Below are 15,543 nucleotides of genomic sequence, written 5' to 3'. Positions count from 1 at the left end.
CTAGGTGACCCTGCTTGAGCAGGGGGGCTGGACTAGATGATCTCCAGAGGTCCCTTCCAACCTCAGCGATTCTGTGATTCTGTGATTCTGTAATTAATGTTCAAAGCCCTAAGTATACTTGTTCTACCATCACTATCTATTAATACAGCATTAAAGTCTGTAGACTCCCTGGAAATACTGAATCCATTCACCAGCACAACAATTCACCTCATATAACTTTAGTTTTTCCTCTGCAACTTTGCCAAACACCTGAGTTCTGTTGTTTTGGAATGCTGTATAACATCAGGTACCTTTTAATGGCATTTACACATCTCTGAACTATAAACGTTGCTGAACAATGATTGCAGCTCTCTGTTATTGTATGTAAAGACTGATGTGACCTCAATGACAAGCTTGGCTGATGGGAAGTCACAGGCAACTGAAGCTAGTTTTGAACCACAGCACTGTAGAAGGGTGTATTGGGTCTTGCTTCTCCCATAAGCTGAGCATAGCTTTATTATGTTACTGTTCCAACATATGTGCCAGCACCTGATTCCATTGAAAATTAGCCCTTCAAAGAACACTTGTTCAATAATTATTTCTGGAGGTAATCCCATTGGGAACAGTAAGATACCTGTGCTATCTGTGAATCTGAGAATGATGATACTTCTTAAACAAGTCTCCAGTGGTGTGTCTGAACCTCAAAAACACATAACATTGGATGAAATTATTCTATTTTATAGAGCCCTTTTCCTTTACTACTTGAAAACCTTACTGACATTTTGAAGATAAAATATTTATGTTAGGACAGATTGTTAATACACACAAAGATCATGGCATAGTGAACTTTGAACCTGCCTTAAAGAGAGGGAGGGGAAGAATCTTAAAATGGCAGATTGCTGACAGAGCTTATTTTATGTCATATATTTTCCTGTACCTCAGTCTAAGAGAAGGCATGCTAATAGCCATTGTCAGGAAAACAATATTAGACAGTATCCCAACAACATTCAACCATCAGAGAGACATTCCAAGCAGGACAGCATAAAAGTAGCTTCAAAATCATCCCTCCTTTTCCCCCCAATTCCTCAGTGTCAAAAGGAAAGGATATTTTAATGGTAAGAATCTTTGTGGAGTATGGCTTACATATGCAACCATGATTGGATCCTGGCTGGCATCCTTTCCTCATAATTATGTGTCTAAACATCTTTCAGCATTTTCTAGAAAATGACATTAACACATACAGGCAGTTCTTTGAGTGTCTAAACTTAAAGTTTAGAATGCAAACAATTCCAAAAACTTAATTTTTACATCTCTGAACTGTTCACTCTTAGCTTTTCTTTAAAGAGTTGCTGACAGGAATACAACCCCATTCTTCTCTATGCGAAGAATTCCCCATGGACTTGGTATTGTGAACCTTGTTAGTGCACAAGGGGAAGACAACAAATTAAACTATCTGTAACAAAAGGGTCAGATTTTTCAGCACAGTTTTTGCCTTGCAATAGTTGAATGTGATAGATGAGCAAGAAGTTGCTTAAAGCTTTTTGCGTGTCTGACAGGTTCTCTCCCTGATGGTTCAGGTAGGCATAAGTCAGCCAGTGGGGACGCTATTGCTAGAGAAAGTAGTTCTGCTTGCTGCAGGGAATCCCATCTATGCCTAGGCATACCCCAGATAACTAATTTCTCACCTTTTTGAATGAGAGAATTTTGTATCAGATGAGAAAATCTGTTTATGATTTTGTTTTATTTTCACAGTCTGTCTTCACATCCTAAACCATGCTCTCTAAGCCATGAGAAGTGAGGAAGACCCATATTGCCCAAACTAGAATTGTATAAACTCTGGTTACTTATACTTATCCTCCACTATCTCTCTGATTTGACATAAACTTCACAGGTAATGAAAGAGGGATAGGATCAGAGCCTTCCTGGAAAACCAATGAAAGTGTAATGGGTTTTTCTGTGACCAGCTCTCAGGATTAAAGTGGTCTGTGATACCCTGTAGTGGTGTGATATTTTTTTCTCTCCATCTCATGTCCATGTAGGTTCATAAGAGCGATGTTACAGTTGTTGTGTTCTTCATCATGCCAGCAAAGACAAACAATTTCAATGTGGAAAGCCTGAAAGGACAAGCAGTCCGGAAGCAGCTCTGGTAATTGCCATTCTCATTGAGGATCTTGTAACCTCCCCATCCAATAACCCTTTAAATGCTATGTGATTCCACAGAGAAAGAGACACATGCTATGAGGTACTTTTAGAACGAGAGACACTGTAAAGCTGAAGGGTCAAATTCATTAAGGAAATCAGTAGTAGGATATCAAGGATTAATTTTGTTAAAAAATGTTATATCACTCAGCATATTCACAGATTAATTATCTAAGTGGGGAAATAAAAATGTGCTTCTCAGGTGGCTAGAGCAGTTAAACTGCTGCAGAAGTGAGGAGGCTGGTCTTAAAGCTAAGGGACTAAAACCAACAAGACCTGGTTTCTGTTTTTATGCCCGTGTCTCACGGTGTTTAACCTCTTTCCAATGACAGTTCTATATTTATAAAATGATAGAAATCTAAATGGCTTAGAGATCTGTAGGTAACGGAACTATGTAAGAGAAGGATACTATTTTTGTTGTTATCATATTAACTGCCTCCAGCAGATGATCTCTGGCTGAGTTTCTCAATATTCAGTAAACAAGCTGAAGTCTTTGAGTAATTGATACTAAAACTGCACAATAACAGTGACAGAAATAGTGTCACAATAGCAGTGACAGAAATAGTATAACAAGGGTCATAACAACAAGGACTTTGCCATATCTGGAAAAGAAGGCAGATAGGAGAAATCAATCTACTCTCTAGATTGTCTCTGCAGTCATCCCACAGCAACTTCTTGGGACTTCCAGGAAACATTCTACCTGGTTACCATTCTGGAAACAGGTGCCACAAAGATATAGGTTGGAATTAATTATCTAACTTTGGCTACCTAAAAACAATGCATCTGAGCTGCCTTCACTGCTGGTGGAGAGTGATGGTTGACTCCAGATAGTGATTCATCCTAGAAAAGTGTCTAAGATGGGTGAAGTGAATCATCCTCTGAAACTGACTCTCACCCTCTGGGGACTTGTGGAAGGGCCACACAGCTAGCCTAACCTTAGATGGCTAAAGGTAAGACAGCCAGAGTTTTTAATGAGAACTCTATACTTAAGAACTGGCCATCCAGATGGAAATACTCTTGAAGTAAAGCAGGGCCTGCAGTGAATTCAGTGGGCAGTGTGCCACTGCTGTAGGGCAAGGATCTGGCTCTAAATCAACTCTAGGAAAATAATGTGAGTGCAGTGAGAAACAGCATTCTTGGAACAAGCCTTTTGGGTTTTGGCTCAGCTGTCTTTTTGGTATAAAGTATGCAATGTTTGAGTAAAATACAACAGGTAGAAATTAAATAAATAATAGGTGATATATTAGGAAAGTTGAAATGAAATTAAATATGCAAAGGTTTTTGCCTGTTTTAACTCTACTACCTGATTATTCCTCTGTGTGCTCAGTAATGCAGGAACAGTAATAGCAATAAAGATAACCTTAAAGATGTGAAATCAGCAAAAAATACTGCTTCCAGCTATTCTTCTCACTTTATTCTGTGAAAAGCAAAATACCACCTGTGTCATGTTGTGCAGTATTGTCATGGTTATCATTTGCATCTGCTGGATAAAACAACCTGACGTCAGTATGACATGATTGTATTAGTTGATTTTAAGAATGCCACAGAAATTAAATACAAGAAGAGGCTGGCAGTTATCAGGGGACAGAAGATGGCTGATCTGGGATATAAAAATCCCTGTTTTCTGTGCTGCTGAAAAAGCAGCCTATCCTATCTGAGTAAGTTTCAGAGATGGTTCATGGCATGAGTAAATGAAAACACGGTCATGAGGGGACTGGCTTGCTGGGATTTGGATCAATTAGTCTGGCATCTAGCCACTTTACAACTCACCCAAAATTAACACTGTTGTGACTATGTGAGTTGGGAGAGAGCAACTAAAAACAAGTATGTGGATTCCCAACTCAGCAAAGTTCAGAATTTTACTTAACAAATTTTGTCTCAGCCCAAAGTCAAATTCTTAGAAATTAGAAGAACAGGAAAAATTTCAAGAAAGGGGGCATTTGAGTTGAATTGAAAGTGCATTTGCTATTTTGAGAGGAGCGTCTTCACCTGTACTTTCAAGCACTGTGCTATTCCATCTAGGGGCAGGATAACTTAAACGGCTCTTTGCGTTTAGAATAACTGTTCCCTGGAGTTCATTCACAACTAAAATATAACACTTGTCTGGCACAGGTTTTATTATTAATTTAAAACATGGTCTGAATTTTCCAGGAAATTTCCTCATTCGCAAACAAATTCATGGAAAACTACTTTTAGTCTAACCCTTATTTTTGAAGTTTTTTGAGTTAGGAAATAGAACAGAAAGAGAGGGAAAGAGCTTTCTTTAAAAACCCTATTTGCTTAACTCTTACATCTTACATCTTTTATTAGGCCAAAATAAATTTGGAAATTTCTCAGTCTTGATTAGTCAATTGCCATGTTTCTCTGCTTATAGTCATATATTCATATATGCTCTTTTCCATAGCAGATAAAGTATGGTCTACTGGGTCAGAGCAAAGTATTGGAATTAATTACTACTGAGTTCCTCTCCTGGCTTTAGTAGTGCATTTGTCTTTGGATGCAGATCAAATCCTCAGCTGCGCTGAAATCAATCAGTATGGCTGCTGGTTGGGTAAAAGACCTTTGAGAACCAGACCTCTGTCTGCTTCTGCATTCTTGGTTCCATCAGTATACATGAAAGCACATTTTACTTTCCATCAGCAGGAATCTCTTTTATTCTGTCTTTGTCCTGGATGTGCCTGTTTTACACATATATTTATTTATTTTCCTAGGGATACTGCACAATCTGTGAAAGAAAAATTTGGAGAGAAACTCTACAATGCCTTGTTAAAGTGAGTGTGTAGATTGCTTTGCTCTGCCTTGCAGAGCCATGTATTCAGCTGGCTCACCCATGGTGTTTCTGTGCTTCTACTGCTTGTGTAAGAGGATTTTGTGGTGCATAGGAAAGGACATAGGAGAAGGATATGGGGCCCTGTGCTCCATATGCAGATTACTTGTACAATAGGCAAGTCACAAAGTTTTTAAAAAAAAATTAAAGGTGCTAGCACCCCATTGTGGAAAGAGTCTTTAGAGACATGGAGGATGTCTCTTAACACTATAGCTTACTCACTGGCAAAATTGAGTTATCTCAGTTTAAAATAACAGTGAAGACAAAGTAATGTGAATTAGTGGCTTGTTCATATTGTTTCAAAAGACAGGGTGAGTTGGAAATGAAGCACAATTGAGACGATTGGCAAAATCAGCAAAATAAGCAAAAATAAGGTCTGTCTGAAAAACAAAAAAGCACTTCTTTCAACTTTATTGGACACTAATTGGAAGGCCAGCAAGCTCAGACATTATTCCACGTCAGGGATAGGGAGAATAAAATGAAGAGAATATTAAAAAAAACATGAAAGCAAAGGAAAGATTCATGTTGACAAGATGGGCTTCAGATCAGGCGCTGTTTGCTGTTTCTTCATTTTCTTTATACAACTTTAATGGAAGCTTGTAAACTCAGAAGGACTGATAGTAAGCCATTTGGTAAAACAGGCTCTGTATTGCCTCTACAGAGGAGAAATTCCAGACTTGAACAAGATACTTGACCGGGATGATATAACCATTATGAAAAGAGCCATCTTTTCAACTCAGGTCAGAAAACACATTCATTATTTATACAAACATGCACTACAAATGATAAACATAAATATGTACAAAGATTGTGTATGACTTATAGTGATATGTATGCACTGAAAAATAAGTTTTAAGCAAATGTATTTCTCATAGGTAAAATTTAAAGCTGAGTTGTGATTGTTTTTAATGAGAATATGACCCAAAATAATTGTTTTGGGGAATCCATGGATCTTCCCACAGTCACATGCTGGACACAAATCTTCCTTGTTCTTTTCTTCTGCATTAAGTACAAAGTCTTCGCACTGTCCTTAAGGCATTTTTTGTTTTGTTTTGTTCTTGTTTTATTTCATGTCTATTTCTGAAGCCTGATTTTTTCAATTTTTATGAAATATGTAAACTCAATCTCTTGATAAGAGATAAGATCAATCCCTGATCACTAAAAACCTTTAAAATTAAATTTTAGGTCTTTCTAAAAGTTGGTACAAATACATTTGTTTTGACATATATGAAACAAGTTCTGCGACAGCTTTTATGACCTCACTTGTGGGTTGGGTTACGCAGGAGACAACATTGTATGATCATAACATTCCTTTCTTATCTTAAAATGAAAGGATAAAATCCTATCCAAGTCAAAGGCAAAATCTCCCACTGACTTCCACTAGCCTAAGAGAATAACAGGACTCTTTCCCAACAGTTTTTCCCGGCTCATGGAATGTCTTTACTTTCTTTAGCGACACTGCCTGCCTCCAGTGACCACCCACAACATGACTGATGATGGCAATGATCCAATCCTCAATACCATCCGACGCATTGGCCTTTTCAACAATCGGACAGACAGAGTAAAGGTACATTCTCTCATTCTCATTACAGATATAAAGTGGAATTTCTTTAAACCATCTCAGTCTGGCTCATTACCAAGGAGGTCACAGTCAAATTCTTGATAGACATGCAATAAAATGCTGCTAGAATACTTCCTCCCTCATCCTCTCTTTCCAGGAGTAACAGCCAGTCACTTCACAGATATCCTCATTTGCCGTTTAACCAAGTTAATTTCAAGTCAGAAATCTAATGTTAGGGATTTAATTGTTCTCATCACTGCCTCCTGTTATACTCCAGAAATACTTCCTGTTCATGCTGCGTTCATGTTTAAATCAACTGCTGAAGCTAAACATATGTAAATAAATCCTTTCCTGTACTTCCACACCTATCTGACCAGATCACAGAAATGATCAGTTCCCACTTTTGCAGGTTTCCCAAAGCTTTTTTGGTCTCATAGTCTCTGGCATTATCCCTACTAACTATGACTTTCTTTTCATCTACCTATTCAAAGTAAAACCTAAAACTGCAAATTGCTCCTCTTCCAAACCTTGTTTTGACAGGCAGAGCTATAGTATCTCTGACAATGACACATCACTTGTTCTCAGTATTTTGGCTTTTAAACCTATAAGGATAACTCAGTAGCTGTTTTTCTATACTTCCTAGTATACCTATTAGTGGCATAATATAGTCTCTGATAAGCATATGTCTCCAGTGAGCTCTGAGAACATGAATTAATATACTAGATGTAACAAAGGTAGGTTGGGAGGATACACTGTATACAACTGTAATAAAAAAATCCTCAGAACTCACTGCTTGAAGTCACTGAGAAAGCAGATGACATATAACACCACAGATACCTCTTCCTGCTTCTCAGCAGACTTGATTGGCTAGGTATATGTCAAGTTGGTACAAAACTGTCGTTATCATTATCATCAGGAAAATTGCCTGCTGGCTAAACAGTCTTAACGCTTAAAAAGCTGCATGTCATGGACAAAAATTCTGTGAGACTGAAACAGAAAGTCATCTTGAGAGCTGTATCGCATGTCTGTGCAGACACAGCTGGCATGTGAAATCTAGCCTCAGTGATGCCAGTGGAAAATCTTGTTTGACTCATTGGAACTACACATAACGAGCTTACAGTCCATTTATTAGTTGAATACATTCATGTGTTGATTTATCCAAATGAGTAGCTTGACTGCGTTATTAAGGAAGGATAAAAGCATATCCTTATATGGAACAGTGGCTGAACTATGTTTATTTGGGAAAGAAAAGCCCAAAGAATGTTAAATGCATCCCTCACACCTCTTTCTCCCAAAGCTGACTGGACAGCATTACACAAAGCACTTCTGCACTGGCCAGTGAAATATGGGGCAGTGACCCCAAACTCAACTCTAATCTGAGCCAGCAGAATTGTGCAGATAAATTAGCTCGGATCCTGTAAGTGTTATAGGGACATTAGCCTAAGCTTTGTCTCTCAGCAAGATTAGTTAGTCCGCACACAGGACTGTATGTCTGATTCCAAACTTCTCTCAGTTGGTGATAGATTCACTGAGCACCATAAATGTTCCTATATTTCAGTTGGATGCTGTGAAGCTCAGGAGTGCTGTATCCTCCTGAGACCTTCTCTGGAACAAGGCATATGCAACAACATACAACAGACAACAGTACTGCTAAATGCCACAGCCACAGGCATAATCCTCAATGTACATAGTCTTCCTTGCTCAAAGAGGATAAAGCCAAAGACCTGTCCAGAAAATAGTGTTTGATATCAGTAGTATTTTTAGGACAATATAGCATGCAGGCAGGATATAATGTATTCTAATAGGGTAACTGAATTAGATAACAGGATGGGCAAAGGAAGTATTGTCCGGATACTTCAGCAAAGACCAGAGTGAAGAAATTGCTTGAGCTTATACATAATTAAAATGTATTGATGACAGTTTTCTTTCAGCTTTAATGTGAGTTTTGAATATCCAGGTGATCCTACATCCAGAGTTCCTTTCTTCAACAAGTCCATTGCTGCCCTTGGATTACGAAGAGTTTGTCAGAGGCTGCCACCTCGGTGTATTTCCATCATACTATGAACCCTGGGGTTACACTCCAGGTAGGCAATATGTACACTAACTACTATCAAGAGATGAATATCCATTCTGTTGATGCAGAATAGCTTTACAGACAGTATCTTCTGGAGTGCTGAAAAAAATCTTCTGACTCTGTTTCCTCTGCAGTGCAAAGCTCTTACTGCTGGCAAAATTTGGGAGCCAGGTGGTATAAAATGGCATCTACTGATTGACAACTGCTCACATTTGTCCCTGTGCTGGACCCTTTCCCATACTAGCATGTAGTCTTTTGATTTTCTGTGGCTTTAGAACAAAAAATCATTTTTTAAAACTTGATTTTTAACCTGATTCAAGGATTTGGAAAGAAGATTTAGAGGAATGTACATACTGAAAAAATAGGGCAAGAAATCTGATGCTACCAGCAGACATACTTCAGTGGATGTAATTCAAGATAACCATTAAGTTTGATAGACATTTGCAAATTTACAATAACTACCCTGCCACCTCCACCATACCTTAGATATTTACCACAGACACTTACAAACAGTGATAGAGGATCTTACAGACTTAAAGGGAAATTTCTAAAGGTACAGAGAACGTAGTTTCTAACTTAAAAATAGGTACCAGATTTACAAAAGGCACTTAACACCTACTGAAATCAGTACAAACTATGAACTTGGATACCTATGAAGATCAAAGCATAGGCACCTGTCTTTTTTCCTGCTCTCCAAAATATTTCTTATAGTCTTGATAAGCATCTGAAAGTTTGGATGCTCCTCTGAAGTGCATTTATTGTTAAAAGAAACCTTGCAAAGCTGATCATTCTCCACAGCTATTTAAGTACTTTGTTTCTCCAAGTCAGAGAGCTATCCAATTCCAAGTAAGACAACTGTCTTACATTCAAGCAATTTTCCTGTTCTAGTCTCAGCTAAGGTATAAATAAAAACATGTGACAGCCAGGGATGATTTTGAAGTAAAACTTTAAACTAACCTAACCAGAAAAGTTAGACTGTTACTTACCAATTTGGAGGAAAACTATGATTTATACTACTTAAAGGAATACTTTCTATTTCCTTTACTAATGCAAAAGTAATTCTCTTTATTGATACCCATGTAATTCTCCCAGAAACTGTAAGTGATCTTCTTAGGTGGATTATAGCTCTATTTTATAGTCGCCAGTTTTATTGTCACGTGACTGAAGGTCATATGGATGGCCTTCAGCATTTTAAAGACCAGAGTATCTTACTTAATCTGTATGCTGCCTTAGGTTAGGCTGAAGTTCATCAATACAAACTCTTTGACCTGAATAAATAGTTATTCTTTCTCACAGTGATGATAACAACAAAAGATGCATATATTTTATAATTTTATAAAATAAACTCCACATCTACTTTGAAGGTAGTCCTAAGATAATGATGTTTTTCTTTTTTGCTATAGAGACCAATTTACAAACAATGAATATTAAAATATGAAGTTTAACACACTCCTGCATTTAAGAGATTCAGTTTTGCAAATAGGCATGAACGCCTAATGACCATGTGCATAGAACAGGCTCCAATTTAAAATCCAAACAAAAAGTCCAGACATTACATTGGGAATCTCTATTTCAACACTAGACTATCAGAAAGTGTTCAGTTTTGGGAAACAAAAGTTTTGGGAAACAAAAAGATATGTTCACAAAGCAGTGTGAAAATTTTTCTTTAAACTTCTATTTTTTTCTTTCTTTTTTCTTTTCCTCCAAATCCAGAATAAAGCATAATAGTTTTCCCTTGACATTTTCAGAAGAGCTCTAGTTTTGTGGGACCTTCTGTCAGCCTTTTTTTTTCTCTCAAGGTGAAATAATGCAAAGCATATTGTCCTGAAACTTGTTTTTCTCTATTTTTTTTGGGCAGCTGAATGTACCGTGATGGGCATTCCCAGTGTGACCACAAACCTTTCTGGATTTGGCTGTTTCATGCAGGAACATGTTGCTGATCCAGCTGCTTATGGTAAGATTTTTAACAACTCATCAATATACTGCTTCCCAGTTAGGAAAGCAAAAAAGCGTGGTGACAAGGCTGTGACCCCTCAATTTTGTGCTTTCACTAGTGCAATAAGGTTCATTGGGAGAATATGTTCAGAGCTCTGAATACCTGGTTAAACTGAATGAGCCATTCGAGCTTTGATATTAATCCAAAATGTTTCCTGGTTTTACCTCTCTCATCCCTCTTTTAGCCTTTTGTCTGCTGTGTTTTTCCAGACTCAGTATTCCTCATCCCTCCTCTAGAATCTCCCAAAACTTCCCTTCAATACCTCCGGTTACACCATAACATGTTTAGCTCTTCAAAAGAAGCAGTGAAGTGCTTCTCTTTGAATAGTCTAAGAGGATGTATTGGGACTTCAGCAAACATTTTCAGCACCAGTAAGGCTTGTATCCGCTAAATAAGGAGTTAATTAACATGTGCAATAGGAGATAAGCCTGTGATGATAAAAGGAGCTTATTTATAAATAAGAATCTGCTCCTAAAGCTTCAAAAATGGTCCATGATCAGAGTGTGGTGAGGAGGAGGTTAGGCAGCTCCTGGTGTATCATGACAATAGTGAAAATGTGCCTGAACTAGGGCCTCTTTCTAAATACCTTGAATTGTCTGCACAATCATATGGAGGCAGCTTCATGCTAGTGCCACCTGTGTCCTCAGCTGGTTGCCAGGATAAAGCCGGTTGCTGATTACGTCTGCACCAGCCTGGGTAGACATGTCTATGAGAGCCTTCGGAAAGGTCACAGACCGAGAGCATGTCACTTGCTCTTCTCTGCCAAAACATAGATGTGGGCACTGAAATAACTCACTGTACAATCCTAGGGGAAACCAGGCACTTCAGTTAAGGTAGCTGGGAATCTGCCTTATCTATTAAGATAGCTGAGGTCTATTCGCCTCTTTTTACCAACACCTTGATGTAAGGGAGTAGGCAAGAATTGACTCTGGCAAGCTACACAGAGGGAAATTTTACCTTGGCCTTCTCCCTGCCAGAGTTTTACATCGATTGATGTATGTGAGTTAGCCATCTCTATGGAAGACATTTGCGTTTGTACTGGAAACAGTCTCTGTCCTACAGGCTGAGTCTGACCAACCACACTTTAAATTCTACCACAAACTATGAAAGCATGAGACTTTCTTTTTAAGCAATCAGTATTTTAAAAATGATGGGGAATAAAACTGATACCTCTTTATCCATAAACCCTTGAATATTTTTGGACAAACTTAAGCAACAACAACAGCAGCAAAGCCTCTGAGTTATGAATAATTTGATGAATTTCAGCTGGAAAGGTAAAGAAAGTTAAAATACAAAAAATAGATATTTGTCTGCAGCTTTCTGTGCCATCGGAATAGAAACAACTGTTCCAGTTATAGCTGCCACTCTGACTTCTCACATTAAAAAAGACATCCAATACATGTAATGTTTGTAAGACTGTGTGCGACAGAAGCTGGATTAGAAATGTAGGCGATCAGATCCAATTTTCAGTTCCACTCATTCTCCTTTTTTGTGTCCTTCAGGCATTTACATAGTTGACAGGAGGTTCCGCTCTCCTGATGAGTCATGCCACCAGCTGACTCAGATCCTGTATGGATTTTGCCAGCAGTCCCGTCGCCAGAGGATCATCCAAAGAAACCGAACCGAGAGGCTTTCAGACCTGTTGGACTGGAGATACTTAGGCAGGGTGTGTGAAACTATATAGTATAGATATTAAAAATTCCACATGCATAGTGTCTGATTAACAGTCTTCAGCATCAGGCTGCAATGAAAGGAGGCAACCCTTTTCTGAAAAGCACCTGTCAAAGGTGTCACAATCAAAACCTGCCTTTACATTGCAGTGTTATGCTTCCTTTCTCCAGTGCTAAGGAGAGACTTGACTTAATTCAATAGGTTAGAGCAGAAGTCAAAGACATTGTGGTCTTTGCACTCCTGGTGCTAAAGGCAATGCAAAAACCTTGTGTTTCTGTCAACACTAGCATCCTGATACTGAGTAAGTAGGATCTGTGCTCCAAAGTCATCTGGACTCTTTCAAAAATCCTGTCTATTCTTCCTAAAATACCACTGGGCCTTGTGGCTCTTCAGCTTTTCTAGACTACATCTGTGCCTTAAAGGAAAAATAGTGTTTTTTATATGACACAGAAAATGCTGCAGTACCATACACTCGAAAGAACCTAGCAAACCAGTATTCTCAAGTCCACAGAAGCAAAGGAATGTATCAGTCCTGTAACTATTCTGTCATATTATTGTCCTGTTCTCATATCTGTGTGAGAACCTTTCTGTTTATATGGGTCCCAGCACAGCATAAGGCTCTGACACAATAAGCTATTTTTTCAGTGCAGGTGATGGAGACTGGTGAATATAGTGGATTTGAAGTTCTCTAAAACCATCAAGTAGTTTTGCCAAATTCATAAATACCAAGCATCAACAAATTCATTAATGTGTCTTGCCTCTAACATGCTTCCTATGCAAGGATATACAAGGAGCCTGTGCAAGGAAGTTTATTTGTATACACAGGCACTCTTAAAAATGTACATTTTCCTGATTAAAAAAGAGCCAGTTCTATCATGAAGAATAAAGAATGTCTGTGACTCACTAAGAACTGCACTGACTGAGATGAGTGCTGGTTTCCATCTTGATACACCTTAATCTTATGGAAACCTTATCTGGCTTCTGTTCCAGACTCTGCTCCATTGCGAATCTGACATGAGTGGTTCACTACTTCACAGCAATGTGTTCATTACAAGTGGCAATATCAGTTGGATTCTCCTCAGCTGAAAACATATTCAGCCTTTGTTCAGTATCATCTTTGAGAAGACACTCATTTTATGCTTTCTTTCCTGCTTAAATCTATTCAAGACTTTCTTGACTTCTAAAGACCTCTCTTTTATGTTACAGTATTACATGCATGCCAGACACTTGGCCCTCAGCAGAACATTCCCTGACAAATTTGAAATGGAACCAAGTGCTCCGCCAAAGGTAAAGTCTGCTTCTGGAGATGAGTTCATCTGCCTTTTAGCTGCTATACAGAGAGAGAGAGAGCATGAGAGAGAAACAACAGAGTTAGCAAGTTTTGTTTTAACTGAAAGGGAGCAGGAAGTCACAGTTACAAAACCAAGTTCCAGTCAGGAGCTGTAATGGTATCAGATGCAAATGACAGGGGCACCAGGTGCGATACAGGCACTGTTCTCCAGGTGATTTAGAATGATGTGGATGGAACTATGGCATTTTAGACAAGCCGAAGAAGTGGCCCTTGGTGTTCCTATTAGAAGACTGGTAGCTTCTAATTTTGCTGCTGATAAAGGCCATGGGGAGGTTCTGTAACTCAATAAAAGGGGAGTTGTGGAAGGATATTCTGGAAGACAAGAGGCAAAGTATTGTTTTCATCTGAACAGGGTATGTGAGGAGGAGGCTGTGGCTGGAACTGCAAAGGGTCAGAATAAAGGCACACACACATGCAATCAGTTCTTGCGTAATGTATATTAGCACCAATTTGAGAATGCAGGCTGCTCAATTCAGATCTAAGAACCATATTGTTTGAAACCAAATTTCCAGACACCTCCAGACAGCAGCTCAATTTTTGACATAATGAGAAAAGAGCCTCAGGCCAAAACCCCTTGTTTGGCTCTACTTTTTGCAGAAATTACAATATAGCTAGAAAACTGTTTTAAGACTGCAGACTAATTCTGAATTTCTGTAGGTACATTCTGACTGTGAAGTTCAGAAGGATTTTGTGTAGGGGTGAGGGTTTTAAAGCTTGATAAAGATACTGAGTTATATTTTGCAGCAAGCAGTGCAGGAAGGGCATCATATCGTTGCATGTACTTGCTGGCACAGAAGGACTGAGAGAATCTGCATTCAAGGGAATTTAGTTTTAGAGTGCAGAGCAGGTCTAGCTTACATCCCATCACCAGTGGTTTGCTTTGCAGTGCTGACAACCTTAAATTCCTGCATACAACCAAATGAGGAACACTGTGATAATATATATAACTTGCTTCTCTCTCCGTCAGACGGAAGGTTTCAGGTTCCCCAGGCCTTCGTCAGTGCCACCATCACCCTCTGTCTCTCAGCATTCCAGCCCTCACCATAGCGAAGGGGAAGATGAAGATGATGATGAAAGATATGATGAGGATGAGGAAGCTGAAAGGGATAGGCAAAACATCAAGTCTCCCTTTTCCCTTGGAGTACTGCCACAAGGAAACAAGCAGCAGCATGGAGAATACAGGAATTGAATTCATTGCTCTCATCCTGGCAGGGTCTCCATCCACTCAACAATTTCTCCTGTAGACTTGGCAAGCTTTGCATTAAGGACAATGTGGTGTAATTAGGGGAATCTTAAGTGTTACTTGGGCTACACTGTTGGGGAGCCTAATGTTATTTTACCCTACAAGTAGTTTAAATGACAATTCTTTTGTCCCCCCGGAGATAGAAGAGATTTCTCAAGCTTAATAAACCTAGAGAATAAACCTAGAGACAGTCCCCTCATGAGCCTATATGTACTGTAGTTAATATTTTTGTCTGCATAATCATCTATATTAATCAGAGTCCATGCTGATAGCTCCATTATGGTTGTTCCAAATGAATCCGTGCTTCATTTATGTCTCCCCCTTTTCCCTTCCCAAACTAACATGAACTATAAGCCAGAACTCAGAATATTTAGAGAAAAAAGTGTTACACTGGGGAAACCTTGGCAGGGTTAAAAAAGATAAATCGAAAAGAAAATGGTCTTTCTTCTTCCTTATGCTGTTTATTTTATTGTAAACTTACATCATTTAAAATATTTTTTTTACAGTGCACAGAAGTGTCTTGATCCAGTTGTAAAACATACTTCCTGTGGAAAAATATAAAGTCTTATGCAGTGGGCATTTTAATTTTTAGAAATAGATGAAGTCATCTTTCTGAAGTCTTTTAGACCCACAATAAACAGC

The 15,543-nt window shown here is 38.6% G+C and overlaps 1 protein-coding gene across 1 annotated transcript in view; it reads left to right on the top strand.

The window, feature by feature from the left end:
• GYS2 (glycogen synthase 2) overlaps window positions 1–15,543 on the top strand; it is a 49,556-nt gene extending 34,013 nt beyond the window's left edge. The window contains exons 8-16 of the mRNA XM_013947289.2: window positions 2,019–2,125; window positions 4,890–4,949; window positions 5,667–5,745; window positions 6,459–6,572; window positions 8,524–8,650; window positions 10,499–10,594; window positions 12,139–12,302; window positions 13,514–13,594; window positions 14,626–15,543. Of these exons, the coding sequence (XP_013802743.2) occupies window positions 2,019–2,125; window positions 4,890–4,949; window positions 5,667–5,745; window positions 6,459–6,572; window positions 8,524–8,650; window positions 10,499–10,594; window positions 12,139–12,302; window positions 13,514–13,594; window positions 14,626–14,847 (1,050 nt within the window). The 3' untranslated portion in view covers window positions 14,848–15,543. The remainder of the gene's footprint in view (window positions 1–2,018; window positions 2,126–4,889; window positions 4,950–5,666; window positions 5,746–6,458; window positions 6,573–8,523; window positions 8,651–10,498; window positions 10,595–12,138; window positions 12,303–13,513; window positions 13,595–14,625) is intronic.

Source organism: Apteryx mantelli, chromosome 1, assembly GCF_036417845.1.
Source record: "Apteryx mantelli isolate bAptMan1 chromosome 1, bAptMan1.hap1, whole genome shotgun sequence".
In the NCBI taxonomy this organism is placed as follows: Eukaryota; Metazoa; Chordata; class Aves; order Apterygiformes; family Apterygidae; genus Apteryx; species Apteryx mantelli.
This window is presented reverse-complemented; position numbering and strand designations above follow the sequence as displayed.